This window comes from Anser cygnoides, chromosome 25, assembly GCF_040182565.1.
Source record: "Anser cygnoides isolate HZ-2024a breed goose chromosome 25, Taihu_goose_T2T_genome, whole genome shotgun sequence".
NCBI classification, from domain to species: Eukaryota; Metazoa; Chordata; class Aves; order Anseriformes; family Anatidae; genus Anser; species Anser cygnoides.
In genome coordinates this window covers 6079420-6105389 of record NC_089897.1, presented here as the reverse complement: position 1 = coordinate 6105389, position 25970 = coordinate 6079420, and the positions used below count along the sequence as shown (strand labels likewise).

Here is a 25970-nt window from a genome sequence, read left to right as displayed (position 1 = left end):
CCCAGCGCGGTGCCTTCAGCCAGGGCCCTGCTGCTGAGGGCGCTGACAGGGCTGGGGCAGGCCCCGCCGCCACAGCCGCCTGCCTCCTGCCACCCCAGCAGGCCACGACAACATTTGTCACCTCCTGTCACCCACCGGCAGGTACAGGGCTGATTTAAATCAACAGCCAAAAACCAGATGGAGAAAAAATGATTTTCTCCATCACTGTTTATCGACAACAGAGCTCAGCTCTGGACCTGTTGGGACCGGCAGCACAAGCAACAAAAGCCGAAGCTGAGCCTCCCGAGCTTCTTCCAGCCGCTTCCGCAGCGCCGTGCCAGCGGCATCGTGCTGTGCACCGCCTGTTATTTTAATTCCTTCTGGCGCTGCAGGAAGTGGGGAAATGCTCTTCTGTCTCCTCTCCCCACCTTTAGCAGATCACAGAAGAGATAAAATTGGCTTGCTTTGAAGCTTGCTGGGAGAAATCACCCTGCAGACACTTGCACAAGGACTTGCTAGCAGCAGCGTACAGTCATTTCTCCCGGAACTGTGTTAGTGGATTACATTATCTTTATATTGTGCAAGGGCTTAACCGTTCTGGGGCACCACAGGCTGAGTGCTGCTTAGAGGCTTCTTCCTACTTGTCTTATTGGGTCCCTCAAAGTACCTAAGCTACAACTGATTTGGGGGCTTTGAGCTGTTGTTAGAAATGACTGCATTTAAGATACATCAGTGCTTATGAGTCTTTTCAAAATATTTTGTACTTATCACAGCAGCAGCAATAACAAGTCATCTGAAAATTAGCTCTAAAAAGCGAGAATGAGAACACAAGAACTAGTACCTACTAACACATTGTAATGCTGTCCAAGTCGTACTCCCTCTAGTGAATAAGAAATGCAAATCTATAGTGATGCTCAATTTAATGTGCCTCTGCTTTTGTGTTCAGGCCTAAAGTTGGGCTTTGTTTTTGTGGTTTTGTTGTTGTTCTTGTTGTTTGTCTGCTTTAAAGAACAAAATAGAATCTGAAAAGATATATACAAATCTTGCAGAGTGCACAGAACCCCCTGAGTCTAGCAAATGAAACAGGAATATTTATGGAATGAAATTCTGGCCTATGCTTATTTTTTTTCCTGCTTTATAACACAGTTATAGATGGACTTTTTTTCCATTTAAACTTCTTCCTTGAATCAAACTGTCTTTTCTTTTGTCTGTATTCCCTTGATGCTGGCCTTTTCATTTCAATGTCTGCTTATTCAAAAAATTTGCCAGGCAGCCTGCCTTGAAACTGCTTTGCTCCAGGGAAAACACTGAGAATGTTTGATACCAGTACTGTTTGGATGCGCGCTCTTACCTGGTGAGCATATGCTGACTCCTCTCCAAACAAAGAGGAAAAGGCAGATACCAGGCTAGCATGCTGGGAAGCTCCCTTCCAGAATCTGGTTTTATTAATAAAGACAGTTCATTAAACTGTGACTAGCAAGCTGGATTATTAGAAACTTACTGAAACTGAGCCTCCAAAATGACTGCCCTTGGTCCATCACCTGCCTGCACGCACCTAGTTTTCCTGTTTCATCAAGAAAGATAGAGAACTGCTCATTAGAGACTAACCTTTCACAGGGTTTCCTTTCAGCTCCAAACTACTTTTTAATTGTTTTGAGTTGATGCAAGGCATTATTAAGTAAACTTTTATATAGTAGTCAAAGAGCTAGGAAAAATATTTTAGGTGGAACAAAATATTCCCTTCAATGCAAAGGTTTTCCTTTCCCAGTTGCCTGGTTTTCAAGCACACATACACAGACATTAGAGTTATTTGTTTTATATTGCCAAACATACTGTTTCAAGTATATATATTTGAGTGATTTTGAGATCAGATTTATTACAGAGTTAAAAAGAATTTACATTAAAATGAAAATTGAGCTCATTCACCCCATTTTATGATCATTGTAATAAGTCTGTTCTGAATCATTTCTGAGTTTATATTCAGTACAAGTACATTTTAATGAGTCTATTGCTATGGATTTGAGTAACTACACTGAAAGATGTTACTAAACTCCATCTTCCTCTCACTGGCTTTGCTACGTTTGTTTTCTCTTTTTCTTGCTTTTCTTTAGCATTTATATTGCGTTTAAGTGTACAAACATTAAGCCCGTCCTGTAGTGATGGTGGAACCAAACAGCCCTCCCCTCGTGTTTGGTAAGGCTGCTTCGTTAGCAAACACCGGCAGTATTCTTCCCTCACTGGCACAGTGAATTCAGTGAGGTAGTTTTCTAAGGAGCATGTCAATAATTGATCTTAAAAGGATTTATGCCTATCTCAGTGATGCTTTCCCTGCCACATTTACTCCAACATATGTCTGCAATCTACAGGGGCAACACAAACAGATCAGCTGTCCACATGACTGCACTTCAGAGCTAAAAATAACGTACCGAAGTGAATACATTAAGTTCTGTATGCAAAGCGCCTTGTGTTAAGTGTCTGTTTGCACTGCTGCTAAAATGTGTGTTGAAATATCCATGGCCTTGATGTCTTGTATTCACAGAACAGGGCTTTGGCAGCCAAAAATACCACCCACTACACACGCTTAAATAGCAGGCATTAATTTGTTTATTTTTTCATTCTCTACTGTTTTGAAGGTCAGGTATTTGCCCACTATACCTAACCAGCTTTCAAACTACAAAACAAAGAGTATTTAAAAGTAGAAAATTAGGGCTTAGAGAGAAGTGTTTCTGAACAGTCATTCAAATCCAAGAGGAAATTTCAATTAGATTATGCTTATTACTCCTTCATATTTGCTTTCTGCTAATCTTTGAGCACTTAAGCACCAAGAACATAAAATAGTCTTCGTGGCCCTCAAAGTGAGAGCTAATGGATGAGCGGTGAGGAGGAGCTGAACCTCCACATGCATCTGGAATTGTCTATTTGCTGAAGCCAGAAAAAACACAGTTAACTGTCTTTCCTTGCTGTTAGCAATTAATATCAGCTACTGAAGTCGTTTATGGACCAGAAGAAATACTGAAATAGTGGCTGCCTTCACGACTGCTGACAAAAGTCTAGAAGCTCTCAAAAATAAAGGGATTTGCCAGCAAGTTATCAGAGCGATCCGTAACTGCGAATAGACCACGACCTGCAGCATCCAGAACCAAACTGGGACCCATCTCCGACGCCTGGTCAAGTCTGGCATCCGAACAAAGGGCTCCTGATCTGCACAGGGCTGTGTTCGTCCCCAGGACCGGTCTGTATGAGCCACCTTCAGACCTTGCGCTAGTGATAACACAAAGCAAGGCGCCTCTTTCCCTTCTGTTAATACCTCCAGTCATATAGCTTTTCTGTGTGCAAGAATCACAGCCCTGGCCTTTCTGTTTCTGTGCAAAAGTCAGCCAGAAACTACTGTAACCACAAAGTAATTCTTTTACTTCAGGAGCTTTGGACAATCCATACTGTCAATATTTGCTGTTTTATCTAGTTTGATTACATCCTTTAATATTTTTCCAAGAGATCCACTGGTTTAAACAAAGTTCACTAAAGCTGAATGCTTTACAAGGTTCAGATCTTTTTGTGGACGTTCTTAAGCATTTTCTCAATTTTCTCAATATTTGACTTCTTCTACAATTATTGACTTAGTCCAAAAATGGATGAGTACCCCATGCACATTCATGAACATACGCACCCATGCTCAGATATATTTATTTATTCACGTGCAATGGACGTGCATACGTGTTCTCCAAGCACCTTTATTAATACCAAATGCACCTGAAAGTATTAATAAAATAAACACTGGATATAGGTCTTGCATCTCCAGTAACCATAGTTCCTAGGTTCATCATCATTCATACACGTATCGTCAAAACACTCCCGTGAGGCAAAGGAAAACTACTTCCCTTATGTAATGGAAGAGCACAGAGTCCGGAGGGTCTGTATGGGGACAGACAGGTGCTCAGCTTCCCCCACGGAAGCTTTTCCCCTGAAACTTAGAGCCCTGATAGTTTTGGCAGGAGTTTGGTACCGAGTCAGAAGACGCAACGGTTAGCAGGACCATGCGCAAATCTGCTGGACCACTTCCCATGCCAGCCTCTTCCAATAAATTAACATCTCTTACTGTGTTCCCACAAGAACACCTACAGCATGCATAAAGGGTCTCCAGCCTCTCCATCATGTCACTAAGAGAATTGCTTACAGTTCTACAAAAGGAAATAAAAACTGGAGCCACCAGCTGACATTCTGGCACTCAAAGTCCCCAAAAGTACTCAATCCTTTGCTCTCGAGACACCAGCTGCTCCTTCAGATATCCTCTAGTTACACTTATTTTTCAGCTGGTCACCAACGTTATGATATTAAGCTCAGTAGATGAATAAAACGTGTACAAGGGCAGAGAAGAAACATTCATATAACTGCATTTTTTAAAATATGCACAGTAATTTTTTGATGCAAAAACAGATGTGACTTTGCAGAAATTGTGAGTTTTTCACGGAAGATGCAAATGACTGTGTGTGAGGTCACTGGAAATAAAACTGGGTGCTTTCACATTGGCAGGAACTTATTCATGAATGGCTGTTTGTGCCATTCATCCATCCTAGCGTGAGCACAGAGCCAACCTGAAGGCAGAGCAGAAAAATCCCGCTAACACACAAGCTCTGTTGTCAGAAAAGCATTAGCATGGGCTGACGTGCTCCGCAGCGGTCGGGGCTCTGAGCTGCATGAGCTGGAGGCAATCGCAGTCAATTTGCCTTCTCTGATATGTGCTGATAGGAAGCACCAACAAGATAAAAAATAAAATTACAAAAATAATAAAAAACCCACAACACACTGGCAGAAAAGCTGAATTCAGAGGATCCATCCATTTTTTTGTTCGCTCCCTGTTCAGCCAGGCATTTCTCTGGAGCCCACCGCAGGAAAGTGCAGCTCGAGCCTGCTCTGCCTCTCTCGTCTTGCTATTTAATGAGACTTTTATATTCTCAAAATGCTCAGGAGGAGCATTTAGTACCCAAATTTAGCAGCGTGCCAGAAGGTAACTGCCCATCCATCACCTGCAGCTTTTCTGCAGTGGCCTCATTCCTTTCCTACCTTCTCTCCACAAGAAGTTATCGGTATGGAGCTTGGACGCTGCCCTGGCAGCAGCAGCAGGAGGGAAAGGAGCTGCAGGAGGCACCTGTGCAATGGGGTTCACCACAAGGAGCCCCGAGAACACAAATAGAAGATGTTTTATTCCTTAATGTTCGAAGAAACCGTAACTTCCTCAGTTACCGTACAGTCCCATCGAGCCTATTCACCGATGCCATGGCAATGTTTTCACATGGGCGTGCACGGGCACCCCGGTTATGTTTCCTTCGTCTGAAAACCTTGTCTTGTGGGTTGTCAGCAAACGTGACAAAGATTTTTTTTAAAAAAAAAAAAAGAGAGAAAGAGGAGTGCTTCTGACATTTCACATTAAATGAAAGATGAGGTAAAATGGATTGAAATAAGGAACGAGATGACAGAAGGAGTTTTATCTGATGGAAAGAATTTTAAAGTGGGATGTCTGATAGCCTTCATTAATCATCATCTACAAATAGGAAAAGGCTTCCATTTGGTTCACACCACTCTTCTGTTCTAACGATGCCTGAGAATTCACCGAGAGGTGGCTGTGACCCAGGCCAGGAGCTTGCACGGCCCCCGGCCACGCTCGCAGCGGCTCCAGCAGTGCCCGCAGGCCAGCACGTGCCACAGAGCCAGAATCCGGCCCAAAGCGCTGCCGAGCGGCCCCCAGGGCTGCCTGCTCCTCCCCTAGCAGGGTCTCTGTCTTCTCTGCCTGCCCCCGAATGAGCGATAGCTTCTTCTGCTGTGGCACTGGCAGAATTGTCCTAGGCTGGTTGTCTAATTCTTCTAATTGATATTTCCATAATAAGCTTTTTGCTACTGAGAGAATTCACATTAAGTAGCTTTTCTTGTCCGATATTCCTTTTCATTTTTCTTCCTTGTCTGTTACTAACATCTGTTGAACAAAATTGATAACAATAGGAGATCCATTACTGTCATTCCAGGGGTGCACCATCAATCCAGATGCTTTAGAAGTTAAAATAAAAAATCTTCTCATGTTCAAAAGGGAGTCAGACACTAAGTACATACGGTCTGTTTCTAAAATATATATATATATGGAAATTGTGTGATATCTAGTTACTCAACTTAGTACTTTTCATACTTTTCCCCTTTGCTCATCACTTTCTATTTGTTTTCTGTTGTTTGTAGTCAAACCATATTAGCTTTGTTTCATCACTCAGTCATCATGTCAGCTGGCACCAGCCCAGCTTTATCCAGCAAGCATATTCATCTTGACAATGCACCTGGGGTTTCACTCATTCTTACTTTGGCTTTTAATAGACATGTCCCCATGCACTCAATTTATTACCTTGTTTATATCAAAGAGTGAATTGGAGAGCTGTGCACCCTAGTAAATCACCTCAATTATCAAACCCAGCTACTTGACCAAAGTCTTAAAACAACTATAAAGTTATACTTAAAAGTCTGTACTCGACATGAGTTGGGTATACATGAAGATACGTTAGTTTGCATCCCATCAATACATGCCTACCACAGATAAGCAATGCATTTCTAAGAGACTGTGGTTTTTATAGGAGCAGTTCCTTCAGAGTTCTTTGAGTAGACAGATACTCAAAGCATCAGGTAAGAGAGAGCCAAGACCTTTGAGGCTGTAATGATGGCTCAGGCTAAGAACCTCCTACAGACGACTGGCTGCGTTCAGATACTGCCACTCCACAAACTTCAGCTCTTGGCTGTTAGTATACAAAGTTAAGGTGGATTTTAGCACCCTAGTTGAATTAATAAAAATAAGGCAAGTAGCCTATCATACATGTGTTAGGGAAAATGAATAAAACAGTGCTGTAATCACGGAGAAAAAGTAATCCCAATAAGCTCCTGAAAGTTTCAATACTTCTCTAAAGCCTTATGAGTCTCTTGGTTCTTCAAAATTAAACCAAAAATATAAAAAATATTAGCTTGCTTCTAAGTTTTTTTCCTAGTATTTCTGTTTCTGGTCCAATTGGCAATACCCCAAAAACATTTTCTCTCTCCTGGCATTTTAAAATCCTTGCACAAAGGATGTCTGCTTTCTAGCAAGAGGTGCTGCTTAGATGTGGGCAGAAACTGTACGAACCAAGGATATTGCAGAGATGAGGTCTGGCTGCAGTCAGACGTTGCTGACATCAGAAAGCTTCTACATTCATCGAAATCATGAGAAAGATGTCAAACTTAATTCATATAGATCCAGGTGCCCTCGAAAATAAGATCCAATCAGTGGGCAAGCTTAGGAATCAATGTGATTATTAATGAGTATTGGAGCAAGATGAAGCCTGAACAGATGAATACGCTGAGAAAATCTGAGCTGAACTGCTTCAAAGAGCAACAACAGCAAGGGTTATCAGCAATCACGTATGTCAGCAAACAACAGAACCAACCATTCTGTGGTTATTTGGGAAATCTCCAGTAACTCCCTCTTACACATTTTGTCAATGCTACGCTCTCATTAGGCATCATCTCCTTATTCCATTACTCTGTCAGCAGCAAAAAATAAAAAATAAAAAAAAAATGCGGCACACATTGGGAAGCAGATTTGGAAGTGAAGCAGTAATGTTTACTGGCACCTTCTCCAAATAACCCACAAACTTTCTCCCTGACATATAACTGCATTCTGACAAATTTTTCTGTTGAGGAGCACAAGTTGGCTTTCCTTATTTTTGTGTGGGGTAATTTACAGCTAATTGTTATTTTAAATCCAGTAATTGACAAATACCTCCCAAATTTTCCCCATATCGAGACAGTGAAACTGAAAAAGATGTGATCTAATGAGAGGCAACAGGTGCACCAGGAAGAGACTTCAGGTTAACTGCTTTAAAGCAGCTCCCCCCTCCCCTCATGGGATAATTCCCACTGGGGCTGAGGGGAGGGCGAGGTGTGCAGAACTGTACTGACTACTTCTATTTAAGACCACAATTACCTTAACAGATCACCTTTAAAGGACTCTTAGTCTTCAACTGTTTGTTAACGACCACTCCATCATCCCCATCTCCGGCAACCCATCCAAGCTGGCAAATATTTGGGTTTATAATTATGTCAGTAAACTCCAGATTTCACATCTCCTGCTCCAGTGCGGGTGCTGAGATCAACATCAGTGCAAGTTCATTTTCTCACTTAGTATTTGCAGACAATCTGTTCTCTTTATTCTGATTGAAAGACGCTGCTACCAAGGACTTGCATTCAGAAAGCACTTTCCCCACCTCTTGGGTGCACACACATCCCGCTGGAGCCCAGTAAAATGCATGCTTAAATGCTTTCCTGAATTCTAGACCAGGCTCTGATTCAAAACAGGCTGCAGAGGGAAAAAAAAGGTCTTTTTGACACGTTATGAGCAATTTTGTTGTTGCCACAAAGTGCTTTTTTTCCCCTCTCCCATCTAGAGGATGAATTGTTCCATTTCATTCCAAAGAGATGTCATTAATTCAGGTGTCTATGTTATAAATGTGTATTTTGCTGATATGTTTTGTGTGTCATTCAAGCCAAAGTCTCTCCCATCTCACAGTTCTGCAGCACAACTATCACAGTCTGGAGCCAATTCACCATTGAGAAAAATAATTATCCAAAAAGTAATTAAATTAATTGACCAGGGAAGTGATTTTTGTGAGGCTGTGGGGATAATTAAAACTAACACATGTTTTGATGCATTTATATCATAAAAGCACAGAACCACAAGGTTAACCGGCCTTTTCAGTTCAATTTTTCACCCAGTGCAGCCACCCAGGCATCCCCCTCCCTCCCTATCCAGAAAAAAACACAAACTGGAGTAATAAATATGTATAATGAACATTTTCCTTAATGATCTTTATGCGAATGGGACCCACATTCCAGAGGCTCAAGAGGAACATGACTGAGATTTGCAAAATCATAAAGGCAGAAGATAAGGTCAATGTAGAACTGTTATTCACCAAACCCCTCAAAAGTAGGCTCATTAAAGCTAACAGAGGGTACATTTAAAAAAGATAAAAGGAAAGGTTCTTGAATCATCTTGTTTTAGCTCATTTTTTAGAGCAGGTACTGAACTGGAAATTGCTGCCAGGGGAGGCGGCTGTGAAGATAAAGCATGAAAAAGGAATTAGGTGGATTCTTGCACAAGAAGTCTGCAAACACATACTAAAAGAAATGGGCAGGGATGTGCTCTTAAAGCCCCGATTAATGACTGTAAATGCTGGGAGTATGAATGAAAGAAAGGAAGTACAAATGCATTCTGCCTCTGGTAGGTCTCCTTTCACCACTACAGGAGAGCCAGCACCAACTAGGACCAGACCCAGGCATCGTTTTTGTGTTCTTGTGGTCTGAAAACCAGGCCAGGATGCTTTGGTCCTAGTGACTTGTAAGACTGGAAGTTTCTCTGTGGCATCAATAGGGGAAGAAAAGTCTGTAATCTGACACACCAGTTTCTCTATCCTCATCCTCATCTTTTTCTTTTCCATACGAAAAGCTAAGACCGTAAATAAAAAGATCAGTGGAGTAACCATAGAGCCACATCACAAGTAGCTACTCACAGGGAGCCGCAGTGAGTCCTCGCAGGAGCTGCTGGATGAGAGCCTGCATTTGATTTACTTAGAGCAAAAGCATTCACGCAACAGCCAGGGAGAAAGATGAGGGGAGCGCAGGGAAGTTGGGTTAAAAGGAAGCACTAGATTTGCTACCTCATATGTTTTGCTTGGGAAACAACTCGGTGCATCACAACAATGAACGAAACCTGTTTTAAAACCCTTTCTCCTTGGACGCACGCACGTGAGTACAAGCACACATGCTTGCACGCTCCACTTCTCCACGCTGACTTGGAGAGCCTCAGCCACGCTCCCTGCACTGATGGATCCGTCCCTCTGCACAGCGAGCCCTGGTGGCCCTGTGCCAGGAGATGTCCCCCAGCTCCCGGGGGTACCAGGGTGAGACAGGAGTGGTCTCCCTGGACATCCTCACCATGGCTTTGGGGATGGTCGGAAGGGCTCGGACTGCCATAAACACACCAAGACCTCCTGGAAGCAAGTTTGTTTGTATTAGTGTAAACTTGAAACAACAAACATGTGAGCAGCAGGAGAGGGATGGACAGTCTTAATTAACTGTTTCTTGTGGCATATTCTTGATCATTTGGTTGATATTTCTGCAGTCCATTACAAACTTCATTAAAATTACTTGCCTCGCAGGCATTTCTACCTCTCATAATCAGCCTCATTCCTGTCAAAGATGAATTGCTTAATGGGATAAGCTGATCCTATACAAATGGAGCTTGCTTTGAACTTGTGCTGATAAGTAGCATTACGCTAAGGCACCAGACAGAAGGTTTCTCTGTTGTTTATCTTTGTAGTGATATGGCACAAAATAAAAATGGGTGCCACTTCGCTACCTGAGCTGCATTCATCAGGCTGTGCAGAGATAGAACATACTCGTCTTCAAGTGAAATAAACAAAACTAGAGCACTTCACTTAAAGAAACTTTCTGTTCTTTGATGTCTGCATTTACTACTGACGTGTTGCAGCTACCAACACAACGCTCTCGAGATTAGGACATCCACGAGACCAAAACCAACCTCTCCTTCTGCAGACAAACATGCAAGAGCATGTGCGCTTCTAAAGGGGCAGGTGAATCCACATGCAGTTGGTGCAATGGTTAACGGGCATTTTGACTTCAGAATCTATGTATTTACGTATATTCCAGTATTTATTCTTTTTCTTTGAAGTTTGGCCTGAAAGTTCATCAGGCCGCTCTAGTGAAAGACATTGGTTTCTATCAGAAGAGGTGGTTGGGCACCACCGGTTCAGTGGAGCCGAGCCAGGTGGCAGCCAGTGGCTGGAAAGGGACTTGGGGGAAAAGCATAAGAAATGAGACAAGTGTAAAATAATCTTATCCTTAGTCCATGACATTTAGTGATAACGAGTCCCACAGTTTAATTTATTGTTTTAAACCTTCTCTTGATAGTTGTACTATATACATTAGGGTTTTGTTGTTGTTGTTTTGTTTTATTTTATAAGAAACAGCTAATAGGAGTTCATACATTCTACACTTATCAGGACTTCACAGCTTCCCAACCTCTCTGCCTGTCATCCCTTCGCCAAACAAGGGAAGTTCTCCGTTACACCTTCTCACCTTCCTTGAACCAGAACAAGATGTCTGAGACTGTTTCTGATTCCACTGTTTTATGATGTTGTCCCGTCTTGCTTAAGTTGCTTTTTATTATGAGTCATCCCACGGAAATTAGACCAATGGGACTCCTTAATATTGTGGCATGGTTGGAGAAACCAGAATCTAGCTCCGTAATTACAGTAACTATAATGCTTTAATGTTGATGTGGGTGTAATCTTTTAACTAACACACATTTTTAAAAGTGCTTAATTCTTATGACAAAAAAGCATTGAAACTTAATGCACTAACTCAATAACAGCATAACCTACTTTCTTTCAAATAAGAAAGCAGGGAGTTTAGACATCAATGCATCATCTGCTAATGAGTTGTAATTCTGTATTAATTTATCTACCAGCTGATTCGATATGAGAGATTTACAAAATGTTAGAGATTATGGTTGCAGAAAAACAGCTCATCAGGAAAAAAATAAGTTATTAAATTTTTCTCTGTGGTGCACCTGGAATAATTAATTAGTTGGCATTTAAATGAAATTCATAAAAAATTAGATCTCAATTGACGAATTATAACATTAGCAATAACACACAACACAAGAGAGCATTCAGCTGCAGAGCCCAGGAAAGAACAAGAGTTTTCTGAAAACCATTAATAAGGCGGAGCCGAGCCGAGCCTTACGAGGCACGTTTCTCTGCTTCACGCCGGGGAGCCGGTGGGAGCAGAGGGATCTGCTTTCCTCCTGCCGGGAGCGGTCCCTGCTCTCCGGACAAACACCTGCCAGCGGGCTGCCTGCGATGCACATCCCTTCCTTAAACATGTTCTCTGCTTTACCAAAGTTAGGAGGCCTGTAAGAACCGCAGGGTCGACTGCCCAGCACGAGGAAGACCGCAGAGGACTGCTGCGCTGGGGGAGCTGCCTCCCGTGGTGCAGAGGCAGACCCAAGCTGCTCTTGCTTTCCAGGAGAGCCCCATCAACCTGTCCTGGTTCAGCTGGCGTAAAAACCTGCTGTATTAGGCCCTATAAATAGTTGATGTGCACATACAGCACAATTTTTAAAATGCGGACTTAAATCCTCTGGGTTTATAGTGTTCAGAAGAGAGCTCTGACTCCTTTACCACCCGCTACCTGCATTGCCACAGCAGTAAAGTGGCACCAGTGCTGCTCAGCTTTCTAAAGCAGTCCCAGATTTAGAGAGGAGAGCATTGGTATAAATTCTTCGTATTAGTCTCATGCATGTCTGAGTTTGGGCTCTTATTCAGAAGTCCTATCAACACCCCCCTTTTTACCAGAAAATAAGATTTTTATTTTTATTTTTTTCCCAGAAAAGTATCCAAATGCTCTGTGCTTAACGGATTTGAGGGACCACAGAACTACAGATACAGGACATCAAGAAGTATAACTGAAACAAATGCCTTATATATATATACACACACACGTTTAGAGTAGGTCAGATTATATCCATGTTTTCCTGGCAGTTACTTGCTACTTTTGATAAAAACTCTTGTTGTCCCAGCTCCCCTTGATACACAGATCGACATTTTCAGAGGACTTTATGTACTGTGCACTGTCCACACACCCCGAGCTACACCCACATTTCCGTACATTAACACCCAAACGAGACCGACCCACATGAACAATCTAGCCACACCTTTTCGGTTGTCACCCAGCAGGAAAAACAAACAAAAACCCAAACGAGACTCTTTCTTCCTCTACCTCTTAGCTCCTTTACTAGCTTTTCAGTATTACCTGGTAAGCACAAAGCTGGGGCTGTGCCTCAGCTCCAGCTCTTGCTGCACCTGGTTCATACATTTCTTGCAAGCAAAGCCTGCGTGAAGGGACAAACACTGATGCTTGCTAAGCACCAGCTTTGCAACGATGCTGTTACAGCAGGCTCCAGACAGCCACGAAGCCACTCAGCTTCCCCCCGGGGCCCCTCCTGTGCCTCCGTGCTGCCCCCAGCTGAGAGCAGCTCTGCTCAGGGCAGCCCAACACGAAGCTTGCCACTCGGGCACCCAAGCGCCAGGCTATGTCAGGAAGGTTTCTCTGTTTCCTCACAGCCCACCCCTCCTGCAGCAGTTCCTGCAGCGGGAAGGGTGGGAGATGCAAACACAGGTGCCTGGAGAAAGGGTTTGGGTGCTGAGGACAAGCCCAGCTCAGGAGCGGGGCTGGTGGCTGGGCCGCAGGGACACGTTCACATCCCCATGTGGTGACAGGGACCACGCTGCCTTTCCTGAGACCCCAGGGGTTTGGGCGCTCAGCCCCAAGCCCCTGCTTGGTTTCCAGGAGGGAAAAATTGCGCTGGGGAGGGCTGAGCTGCCGAGGGAGGCTCAGCGCTCCCTTTTGTGCATCGCCAGCAGTAATCAAGTGCACGTGCAGGCCAGATTATTTCCTCGCTTATATCTGTGCAACCCCATTACCCTTTAGTGCAGCCGCACAGGCGCAACCAACGGCATGATCTGAAGACAATGCAGCCGAACAGAGCTGCTCCTGCCTCAGCCTTGCAGCACCGCTCTGCCAAGCGCCTTTAATGCAAAGCTCCGGCAAGCGCACGGCCAGCAAGGGGGAGAAACACACACAGCAGAGACAATAAAGTACAATGTGAAACGTAACACCATTGTTTCACCGCAGGATTTGAGGCGGTGGAAACAGTCCCGCTAATTGAGGCAACGTGTTCGGGAAGGAGGCGACCTCCGTCCGCTGCCCCTAAAAAGCCTTCTGCAGGCACCGCGGCTCCCCGCAGCAGCTGGACTCCCGCACAAGACGTTTCATGGAAAAGTACCTCATCTTGTACTCACTGCCTCTGTAAACAAGTCATAACAACGCAATTACCGCGAGGGTCCCCTGTGCTCTGCTTGTCTGTATATAATATTGCCAATTTAAAAAACAAAAGAGATTCTCAGAAGTTCAGAGAATTGCCCACCTCCCTCCAAGTAGAATCTAAATGGAGTTTTCTGCACTACCCATCTGTTCATTTTATATAATATGTCCTTTTTCTTTTTTTTTTTTTTCAAGATTAGATTGTTTTACTCATCTTTATACAGATCCACAGAGCTTCTGTAAGAGTAATCTGTGCCAGACTCAAGGCCATAGTGGAAGATCCCCACTCCTGCCTTAACAGAGCAGCTTTCATTATTATGCAAACATTAAAAAAAAAAAAAAGCAGGCCCAAAATACCAAATACTTCTCCCAATTATGAGAGTTATAGGTAACTCCTATGAGGTTATCAAGGAAAAAATTAAAAAAAACAAAACACATTGCCAGTAGGTACAGAAGAGGATAAGCCCTGTCGCTGATGCTCATTTGCTCACGTGCAGGCTGCTCGCCCGGTCACACCCCACGCAGGCAAGGCAAATCCACCATGTGCCACGTTCCCCGTGGGAAGATCCCTCGCTGCCTTGGAGGTGCCCACATACACATAAAAGGGACTGCCCTTCAGCTAATATTAGCAGAAACAGATGTTTGTGGCAGAGTTTACCTGGCCTTTTCGGTTGAAGAGAAGGATTAATAAATTAATAGGGTCATCCAGGAGGAATTGCCTTTAATTTGAGTGGATATAAAAGGAAAAAGAGCAAGCTTGTTCCCCAAGTTTTGCATTCATGAATGTTGGGAGCAGATTTCAACGAGAGAACAGAAATAATCTTTTTGTGTGTTTTCAGCTCACTGGCATAAAGTAATTAGTGATGGTTTTCCATTTATTCACCTTCCAATGAAATAGGCCTGTGACCTTTTCCAACACAGGCAGTGTTCATAACAAATGGACAATAAAACAATTACAGGGCAGGGGAATAAACCACACAGGCCTTCGCTCTGCCCTGATGCTGTGGAGTTGCACATCAAATGTGATTCTCTGGTTTTGTGCAGCGGATTCAAGCTGCAGCTGCAGAACGGAGCAAAGTGCTCCTGTGGCAGTCTGCATCTTCATTTCGTGATGGAGAGAGATGCGCTTGAAATGTCAGACAAGAAATTGCATTCCCGTAACTGCCACCAAGACAATTGTAGAGACAGGGAAAATATAAACTTGGTGGCTGATTTCATCCCATTGGAAAGATTTTTTTCCTGCTGGAAAAATACACATAGCAATTGAAAAGCTCCTGGTGCCAACAGGCATCATGAGGAACAGTCGCTGCAGTCATGTCAGGGATCCTGCTTCTCTCTCCACCTCATTTTTGGAGATTTGAGTACAAACAGCTGGTGACAACTCTAAGGAGAGCAAAACCTTCCATTTGAAAAATGGCAAGATTTGTTTGTGCAAACTTTCCTGTCTCCTTTCGTCCTTTTTTCTTCCAGAATAAACATCTGAAACCTGTGAAGCCCACATTCAAAAGCAAGAGTCAGAGGCTTTAAAGAGAAATAAGGAATAAACAACTTTAACCTCAGTCTCGTCTTCTACCTAGACACAACATGTCACTCTGTAAGCCAAAAATTCAGACTCATGGGGTATCGCACTTTTATCTTCCACCATGACAGCTTGAGCTTTGCACAGCTTCCGTGTCCATGCAAGGATGTAGGAGAGACAGCTCTGATTAATGCATAGCAGGTGAGGGAAGACACGCTTCCTCCCCGGAAAGGAGGTTAGTTTGTTCGCACTTACAGAGCCCCAGCCGAGCGCAGCGCCCAGGGAAGCGTCACACTTGCAAATGAGCACTTCACAAGCCCCAGCAAACGCACTGGCCATCGGGCAGCCATATGGCTTGCTAACACACCCACTGTGCCGCAAGGCTGCTACACCTCACGGGCTAGCACGGTTCGGTTACCGTCACCCTCCGGATGGCACGGGCGAGGAACAGACGAGCACAAAGAAGTGGGGCAGAGGACGAGGCCAATGGCACGTGTCACTAAGCCAAGGACAGCAGCAGAGAGGTACGGCAACAAGAACCACCTTCGGTGGGGAGAAATCACACCAAGGAAATTAAGCCCAAGAAATGTAAATTCGAGGCAGTTTGTCTCCTACCACAGCGAAAGCTGAGCTCCCAGCCAGGCTTCCTGCGTGAGATGGCTCTACAGCCAGTGCTGCTGCTTGAAAGGGCCAAAGATCTCGGCAGCAGCATAAGCTACCTCACGTCTGATAAAAAAGCAAGCAAATGTACTTTAAGTGAACAGATGCCTTCTTGTGTGTGTTAATGCAGTGCATAAATGCCAAGGTTTTCCCTGTGCCGCCTCCTATTTCTTAACCTCCAGATCCAAGACCAGATGGGCTAGCGGCTCGTTCCTTGCTGTCATTCCCTACCCTTCTCCATAGCAGAGAGGAGAAGATGCAAGTTGACAGTGTCTAGATTATTTATAAGGATTAACTCCCACGGGGCTCCCCCGACGTGCAGCAAACACTTGTTATTATGCTAGCCCACCCCGGTGAAAACCACTCAGAGCTGATGCAGCAATCAGCTGTCCACGGAACAAGGTCCTTTAGAAAACCTAGCGGGCTCGAGCACACAGACGGCGTGGTGACTTGTGGTTTGCTCTCGCTCCCCTGTGGGCCTCATTTCCTTTCCAGGTCTCACTCGAACAGACTAACAGCAGCAAGAGTAAGCGCTTCTCGACAATATTAGACCACGTTGCAAAGCTGCGCGTGCTTCTTTCAGGAACAGACCACCCCTGATTTTTACCTTTCAGTGCCTGGGCACACTCAAACAGGGATTTTTAGCTTTCGTATTGACCCTTCTTACTGAGTTTATCAGTATAATTCCTCTAAAGCCAGAGCAGATGTTTTAGTGCAAGCACTGTAACCTTTCCAGAGGTTGAGGTAAGGTGAAGTCCCACAGCTGCAGCAAATGCTGGGCACTGACTCATCCTATCAGCAGACAGCCTCGGGCTGCCAACCCAAACAAATTTTAAAAATCTAATCAGGGCCAAACAAGGTAGATAATTCGGTGGATATTCCCTGGACATTTCCAAAATCCTGTCTGCTTTTCACGAGGAAGCAGGGTGGGAAGGGCAGTGCCACGGCTGACCTGGTGTTGGGGGAGCAGCAGTGCTGTCCGGGAGGTCCCACACAGCTCACCCCTGGCACGGCTGCAAAATAAAGCTGGCTGAGCACCGCTGGGCTGCTGCCAGCAGCAAGGTGCGATGGCTGATGTCGGCGTACAGCACTGGGCAATCGGGGGATGCAAGCTAGTGCATGATGCGATGGTCCATTCTGGTTTTGGACACATTGAAATCCACGTTGCACTTTGCTACTGAGAAAAAGAGGCTTTTCTTCTTAGAAAGCAGCTAAGCTCCTATAAGAGAAAGGGGGAAAAAATACATAGCACAACTGCGCTTAGCCAGCCTCACAGCTTTGGGAAGAGTATTTCCATCAGGCCTGATCTTGCAGCACAGTATAAGCAAAGGGTTAGGATCATCTGCAAAGATCGCAGTAGGGAGAACACTGTACACTGTGAACACCCCATAATTTTCAAGAAACCCCATTAATGCTAAAACAATAACCCTCTGCACATGTACTCCTACACAACCCTACCAGCCCTGCACCATGGAGGCTCAGCAGCTTCTGCATTCACAGTCAATGTAGGTGGGTTAAAGAAAGGGAAACACGTTCTTTTGCTATGCAGGGAAAAGCTCCAGCAACAAACAGAAAGCTGTGGAAGCCCTGGCTGGGGAGCCCAGCAGGGAGCGAGGGGTGTTTGTGAAGGCAATGGATCAGGCTTCAAGCTACTGCTCTGTGCCAGGCTGCAGCTAATTACCATTATTTCACCCTCAAATTTTAAGTTCCATTTAACTCAGTTTAAACTCCAGCGCAAACCTTTGGAAAGAAACAAAGCAGGGGGCTGCGGACCCAGGGCGCTGCGTGGGAGCAAACTCGCCGGCTGCCTCGGCAGGCACTGGTCCCCCAGGGGCACGTTCAGGAATTCCTCCTCCCCGCACCCGCAGCAGCTGTTCAAACGGCTCATTTCAACAGCAGCGATGAAACAGAGATGCTAGGGCTTGGAAGCAGGGTCCAGATGGGCACAGCTCATACTGGGCGTGCTGGCTCAGAGCAAGGACCTGCAGCTCCGCTGCAGCCCGCTTTGTGGAGGCTCCCATTGCACTCTGCGGTACAACAGGAGCTCGTCTGTCAGAAGCACATTTAGCAACATGACTAATCCCTTCCTCTGATGGTTCTCGGTCCCACAAGGGAGTATCTCCAAGGGAGCATTTCATCTTGTTACAGGTTTTCCTATGAGATAGCTATGTGCAAAACCAAAGAAAAATCTCCGTGACCCAGGCAGCCCCACTGGTTGGTATGGGCTGTCGTGGTTTGCTCCTGACTGAACTTCCTTTGCGTTAGGAAGTCCAGTCTTCAGAAACATTAGTTGAAGCTCAAAACATAGTTGAGTTATTTTCGCTACTGTAGAAAGGTATACACCCAACAGCATGCTCAATGCTTAGTGTTCTCCCAAACTTGTACATAAAATTAACCCAACAGACAATAAATGCCACAAATAATTCTCATGCTTCCAGAGAAAATCAATGTCCTTATCAACAGCAAACGGTAGCTGCAGTTATGAATATTTAACATACAGCATTGCTGTGAGTTTAGAAATGCCTTGTATACCCTATCTCAGCCCTGTAATAAACCCTAAGGTCTTATGGGATTTTTTTTTAATGAAAAGAAATAAAAAAGCATTAAAGCTAAGTCATTAAGTGCTGGAAGTAGTAGCAAATGCCAGGTGCAATCTGTACAACCCATCAGTATAACCCAGCTGTAAGTCAGGGCCACTTCCTAATGTACAACAAATTTATTCTCTGTGTATGATAAAGCCATAAAGTGTTCTTCGCATTGCTAAATAAACAGCAAGTGCGGTTCATTAGGACGACACCAGTCCTTGAGAACCAAAACAAAGCACAGGTCTAAAAGCAAGGGCAGGCCCGTCCTTGCCAGCACAGCCGCGCCGTTGGCTGCAGTGCACGAAGGCCCAACAAGCTTTCGTCCACTTGGACCTCGCTCCCCAGGCTCTGCCCGGCCACAGCCCCCGGCGCTCTCAGGACCAGACCTTGTACCCCGCAAACAAACCTGCAAAGGCTGCAGCATCTGTGCTGATGTGATCAGCACGCTGGCCAAAGGGCGTTGCTCTCTCCCGTTTGCCCTCTGGCCTTTCAGTCGACGCGATTTCAGTTCCTGAAGTCCTTGCCCATGACCACAGGGGCTCACAGTTACCAGCAGAGCCCCACCAGCCCCGCACCGCTGCGCGCTCCTGCAGGGAGAGCACGGAGCTCTCCCTTGTTCATCGCTCTGGGAACCCTGCTGGAAGCTTTCAGCACCTTGTTCACAAGCAGATATTGGAGAGCTGCCTTGCTGCTGGTGTTCCTCTGTTCCCTCTCACTTGCCAGCTAAAGCCTCGAAGTTTACAGACCAGCACTGAAAATAAACCGCCAACAGCAGCAATGCGCCCAGTCGCACTTCCCCAGACTCAGGAGCCATTACAGCTCCTTCTAATGCAGTTCTGGAATTGAAGATTTCTGGGTTTGTTTCTCCAAAACTCTTTTAGAATTGTCAAATTTATAAAATTATAAATAATTAGCATCCAGCCTTTCAGAAATTGAGATTTTACAGCTGCATCCAGATTTAAAAACAAGCTAAAATGTGTTTTTTTTTCTAGAAACATTAAGTCCTGAAATCTTCAAAGCTCCCATGCCAAAGCCTTGGCACTTGGGGATGAGCGCTGGGGCACATCCCACATTCAGGACACGGCAGATGGGGCAGCCGGAGGGCAGGGCACCACGGCCCTGGGCAGCTCAGAACCACGTTGATAAACGCACACACATCGAGCCCCCCGCCTGCGCAAGGGCCGCTGAGCCCCAGGACTGCGTGGCCCAGCCCCGCAACCTGTGGGGGCCTGGGGTGAAAGCATCGGAATGAATATTATTTGCTGTTCTTCACACCATCTATCCTGGAAGTCCAGGGCCTCACATCACTTCCAGTTTGCATACTGAAATTTTCCATGGACGCCGCCCAAAGCCCCGCCAGTGGCTGGGCAGGAAGCAAAGCGCAATGTTGAACGAAAGCTCGGCGTTAAAGTTTCCCTGAAGTAAATGACTTGTATGCATAAATTACATGGGGAGTTGTCAATAAAATCATCCACAAATTCTGTCAAATAGAAGAGTAATTATGGCTTCTGCTTGTTAGTAATAAAACGATACATTAGCCAAGCTTACACAAAACACAAACACCTTCTGATTTCATTGAAGATTAATGCTAATGTGCCAAATTGCCAGAGTAAATTTAATTGCTCTTTTTTATCTTCATTAAATGATAAGCAGCAGCCACAGAAATGGTTCTGGTGACCTTGGATTAACATAGACCTTCAGTCACAGCCCAGTCTCCTGCTTTTCTTTCTAGCCCGGTAACTTCACTGGGGGCTGCAGCATCCCAGCTGCCCCTCCCAGTCCAAGCGTGCCCTGCAGAGCCCCAGCTCCGGGGCTCGTGCCTGATGGGGCACAGCCAGCCCCCCCACAATCCAATAAAATTGTTTTTGCCTTTTGTGACCACCTAAAGCTGAACACGTTTCTTCAAAGATGTGGCTCTTTTTCTTTCCCCATTTGTGTTTTGCAACAATATATTTGCAGAAGAAAAATATTGCACAGCTACTTCCCATCGCCATAGCAACCTCCTGCTCTGGCTCCAATTGATAAATACTTGGCAAATCCCCGTTACTGTAGGTTAGCTGTTGCAAAAATCATACGCTATCACTTGCAAATAACTGCACAAAACATTTAAAATGTTTTCTAGGTGAAGAGTAATGGCCTGATTTTAGCCCTTGTACACCCGAGCTTCTATTATTCACCGTGGTTTTTCAGACAGCAAATAATTGCAGACGGCTTAATTCATTTCTACGTCCAAGTAGTGCATTTGCAGATTTCTCCTAAGCCTTTCGATAGCTAAATGGCTTCATGCGAGATCACGGCAGAGTGAGAGCACAAATCCCACCTACAATCATTCACTGCTAAGAGAAAGCTGCTGTTGCACATCTGTCCCTATCTGCTCCTCCTGCTGCATAAACCCCACTCTACAATACAGAGAGGAAAGATAGCAAAGAAACATCCCTGCTAAACTCCTGGGGCTCAGACCGGGGTAGGACTGAGCAGAGGAACCAGGGAAGGCTTCCACATTTGTATTTGTGAAGAGACAGAACCACAGTGCCCAAATGAACTGGAAGTCCCTGTACAAAACAACTGGTCTTCCTCCTCCTTATCTGCTGTTCATTAATGGAATCTGTCCTCCAACTTCAGCCGCACTGAGTCAGCACGAGCCTATCGTCCCTACCGAAAGGGCCCTCCAGGCAAAGTTCAAATGACCAATTAGCGTCTCTATGTACTTTAAAGCTGCTTTCCCAGCTTGCCAAGGCTGAGTCAGTAACCTTTAAAAATGTAAAGCTTATCGTGGGATGCTTGCAACCGCATCCTCAAACATCACTGTCTGGTGATGCGAATGTGTTGCTGGGGCTTGCTGTCTCATTCTCTCCTATGCCATCAGTAATTTAAAGCCTGTGCTACGCTCTGCAGCATACAAAATAAATCCCAGCCTGGGGTGGATTGGCTGGGACGAGATGCGGAGCACTGCCCTGGGGAAGCGACGCTGCTGCGAACCACTTCTGCTTCTCTTCGGGCTCTCCAGACAACATCGTGTGTCAGGGCAGGTGCCCAACGCTCCACCTGCCGTTTCAGCCCCCGCACACCACTCCAAGTGAAACACCCCAGGAAGAAAGCTGGGCTGCCTTCCACCCAGAGTGTGCAGGGAGCGGCAGACCGACGGGACACCCAGGAGGTCACGGGCGATCGCACGCTCAGCACTAATGAGGCCGGGGCAAGTGCCGCCAGACCAGGCCATCCAGAAAGTCACGAGGTCTGGTTCTGAAGATCCAGGGAGGGGAGTAGTTAGCCAAACTTTCCCAGTAGCTAATGAGCCTCAAAGTTCAAAATTTCTACCTTGTTAATTGGATTTTTCTGGCTTCATTTTAAAGCTATTTGGTCTTTGTGCCTTTCTCTGAAGAAAAAGCCTTTCAGTACCTGGTGCTTCCTCCCTGTGAAGGTACTTATCCACTGAAATTAAGTTACAAGCTCTTTTTCGATAAGATAAACAGACTGAGCTCCTTAAGTCTATCAGTGTAAAATATTCTCTCCAGCACTTAATTCTTTATGAATCTTTTCAGCTCAGTGACATGGCAGCAGAAAGGTAAAAATCAGGAAGAAAAAAAAAAAGGCAGAAAAATGAGACCCACTACAGGAGATAAAGGGATGTGCTATCTGAGGGAGTGAATAGTCCAGGATATCACAAAAGATGCTAAAGTCATTATACAACTACAGTACAAAATTACTCCCCAAACCTTACCGCCGTGCAGGGCTGCCGCACCGCACGGGGAAAGGCAGAGCCAGCAGACGGGAAGCTGCCTTATGCCAGCTCGCGATAAATGCACACGTTCTGTATTTCTTAAAGCATCTGAGACAGGGAGCTTGAGTCAGACTGATAAGATGGGTTGTCCTTTTAGTCAGGGATGTCAACATGGATTTCAACATGTTCTTACAAAAACTCTTACAAACGTACATCAGATGCCGGAGGAAAAGGCAGATCTCTATCACGGCACATGTGAAACTGCATCGGGGACTACTTCAGATATTAGGTCATAAGAAACAAACTAGGCTTGAATTAGGTGGTGTGAACCAGGTAGGTGGGATTTCTACACAGCATATTTACAGATTTGTGCGCTGTATGCAGGACACTGAGTGCACCCAGGATAAAGTACCCCCCTGAGGTTAATTCTGGTCCAAAAGTGTCGTTATTTTTGAACTTAAAAATGGCCACTCAGAAACTTCTCCAAGACTGAAAAATAGGGACTGGCTCCAGGAACAGAGAAGTTTATGGGACTGTGGAGATGCTGAATTATGCCCAAAGAGCACATCAGGAACCGAAGGATTCACCTGCATGGGGGGGAGGTACAGAACATGCAGAGATACCTGCTCACACCATGCTCCCTGCCATTTACTTGTTAGCTGTGACAGAGCAATAGATGCTCTGCTTCAACTGAATTAATGCTTGCTTTTTCAAATTCTGCAGGTACAGTACAGAAATGATACCAGTCTTCTTTCACTGTCTTCTAAAAACCCTTGCTCCTCACGGTTAACAGCTAGCAATAGTTAACACTTGCAATTCTCATATCAGTAAAAAAAAGGCTTGCTTAAATATGACATACTCATCTGTTATATTACTGACCCTTTCACTTTATTCATTTATAATTTAATTGTCAGTTAAATTTGATCAAATACATCTGAACTGAAGCCATTTACATTAAAAATAATACATATTTTCCCTTTTATTCCCCCTATTGTGGCAGGTGTTACTCAATAATTCAATCAGTGCCTGCAGAAAGCTTCTGTTTAATTAATAAGAAAATGGGTAACAGTAAGTGAAAAAAACAGGCGTGCATGAAAGTCCCTGATGAGAAACAATGGTTCTTGTTAAGGGCTGTGAAAGCCAGATGTTCCCATTTACGGTTCTGCTGGACCAACAAACGGGACCTTTCTGTGGGTGAGAGCGGCTACCCCACGGCAGGGGGGTGCCAGCCCAGCCACCCGCTTTGCTCTTCCCATGCCCACCAAGCAGCAACGGGAGCCAGCGCAGAAGCCAGGGCCCTCCTTAATCCAGCTCCTTCCTGCAAACATTTGTGGCTGTGAAATGATTAATAATGTTGTTTTTGCTTGGAAATTCAGTGTTTGCTAAGCGAGGAGAAATCCACTTGTAAACTGCCCAGCCTTGGCAGCCACACTGCTACGGTCCAGCGAGGAGTCACACTGGTGCTGGGGGATGTTCCGAGAACTGTTGGTGTTTCATAGCTGTTGCACCGGAGAAATATCTGATGAACTGGATTTTTTTCCTGATTAGTATATTGTAATTAATTCTCTGAAGAATCCTTGCTTAGCAACTTTATTAAATCCCATTAAGACTAATGAATTGTTGTTGTTGCCTAATTATATAGTTGTTTCTAGTTTAATGAACTGTATATTAACAGACATAGAACGGACATTTTATGTTTAGAAAGGAAATATTTTAAATAAAGGTATGTATTTTTACCAATATCATCATTTGTTGGTTACTTTCTCTTTTAAGGAAACCATTGGAAGATACCGTCCCTTGAATATAGACTTTGCTAGCCAGAGACAAACAAAAGGCAAAAAATGAAACTTGTTCTAACAGCTGATGTAAAGCAGATATTTTTGCTCCTGGTAATGTAATTTCTCTCCGCAAAATAAAATCTGAGGACCTCTGTAACTAGCTGAATACTCCTGACTCAAATGATCTTATAGAGGGGGAAAAAAAAAAAAAAAAAGTACAGTGCAGGATGGGTGCTCCATAAGAATTTTCTTCACAAAGCCAATTATGTTGATGTTTTTCCAGCTGAAAGCCATGTAAAGGGCACAGTGCCACCACGCACCTGCCCACACGCAGACCCTGAGCCACCCGCATCACACAGGCACAGGTCAGAAACAAGCCCCTGCCAAGACACACGGTGTTAACAGCTGGGATGACTTCGTGGGGAGCACCGCTAAGAAAGGAAGCCTGAAAGATTCCAGTGCTATGCCGGGGGACTGAAGGCCCTAAAGTGCTTCAGATCCGTGTTGGTCACTAAACCACAGCGTAAGACACACACACAGCTGCAAGAATAAAGCTCGGCAGGCATACAGAGGAAAGACTTTTTCCACACCCGTAGAGATGTCAAGTATTACCACATGGGCTAGGCTCAGTTTTATTCTTTCTGTCAATGCAATACAGCAAGAGCACACCAGCAAATTGGGCCAGAACATGCCTACTTCACTATCTTCATTAAAAACACATTTCAAGAAATTTTGCAGCCACTGGGAAGTTACACTGGATGTTCTCCTGTAGGCTAGGCTGGCATCTAACCCCAGCGCTCCCTGGGCACTCCCACAGCCACTAGCCCTGAGCTCAACCTGCTCCGACTATGGCACTACACAAGGGAGCTTGTGTTTAATTAGCTGCCTTGAGGCCCCAGGAGCACACACGTCCTCACCCAACACACCGCCGTTACCTGAAGGAGCCGGAGCCATCTCTGACCGGAGCAGCTGCTGCGTCGCACTCCCGACTTGGAGTTGTGAGTCTCGTTGCATCCAGGGCTGCAGCAAAGGAAAAGATGGTCAGAAACCCTGTAGTTGTCCTGGCCACGCACCTCTCCAAGCAGAATACCTTTTTTCTTTCTCGACACGCAAGTGCTGGGAGCCAGATGCCAGCCACCCAGCTCCCACCCAGAGGGCACACGTGGCATCTCCCCTCCCTGCGCAGCAGGGGACACACAGGACACCGCTGGCACCTATTCCTCTGAGCCCCTCAGCCACCTGCGCCTCCTCAGGAAAGGCATTTAATGTAACTGCTTCAACATCTACACCTGAGCAAGCATAATGCTTTAATGACATTGGAAGAAAGGTTAGTCAATTATCATTTAAATTGCAGCACTGCTCCAAAGCAAGAAGCAGTGTGAAGCACTACAAGAAGATCCCCCTGTCCCAGGGGGTAAATTATATCATTTGCCATTTAGGAAGGCCTAGGCTTCCAAATCCACATTTCAGATTTGAAAAGATGCTGCCACCTGTGCCTGCAAGGCAGCGGCACTGGCAGGGCACAGCTCTCAGCAGCACAAAAGGATGGAGCCCAGGCCAGCTGGGACCTCACACACAGCACCCAGCACAGCAAGGCTGCAGCTGCTCTTGTCCAAACAGGTCAATTCAGTGCCCCAAAATAAAGTATCTCCTGAACTTTTCCTGAGGATAATCTGTAGGGCAAAATAGTTATACTCCTAAAATAGGAGCTGCTTAAAAAATAAGAATTGCTACTGCTTAAAAAAAAAAAAAAAGGCAATCAT

General features: G+C 45.2%; 1 protein-coding gene across 11 annotated transcripts in view; it reads right to left on the bottom strand.

Annotated features, from left to right (window-relative positions):
- Positions 1-25970, bottom strand: part of LOC136786944 (uncharacterized) — a 197222-nt gene that overhangs the window by 34932 nt on the left and 136320 nt on the right. For all 11 annotated transcript variants that reach the window (XR_010826577.1, XM_066983095.1, XM_066983096.1 and 8 more), the window contains one exon: positions 25143-25227. Coding sequence is in view for 10 of the 11 variants with exons in the window: in XM_066983095.1 (XP_066839196.1) it covers positions 25143-25227 (85 nt within the window). In the remaining variant the exon portion in view is untranslated. The remainder of the gene's footprint in view (positions 1-25142; positions 25228-25970) is intronic.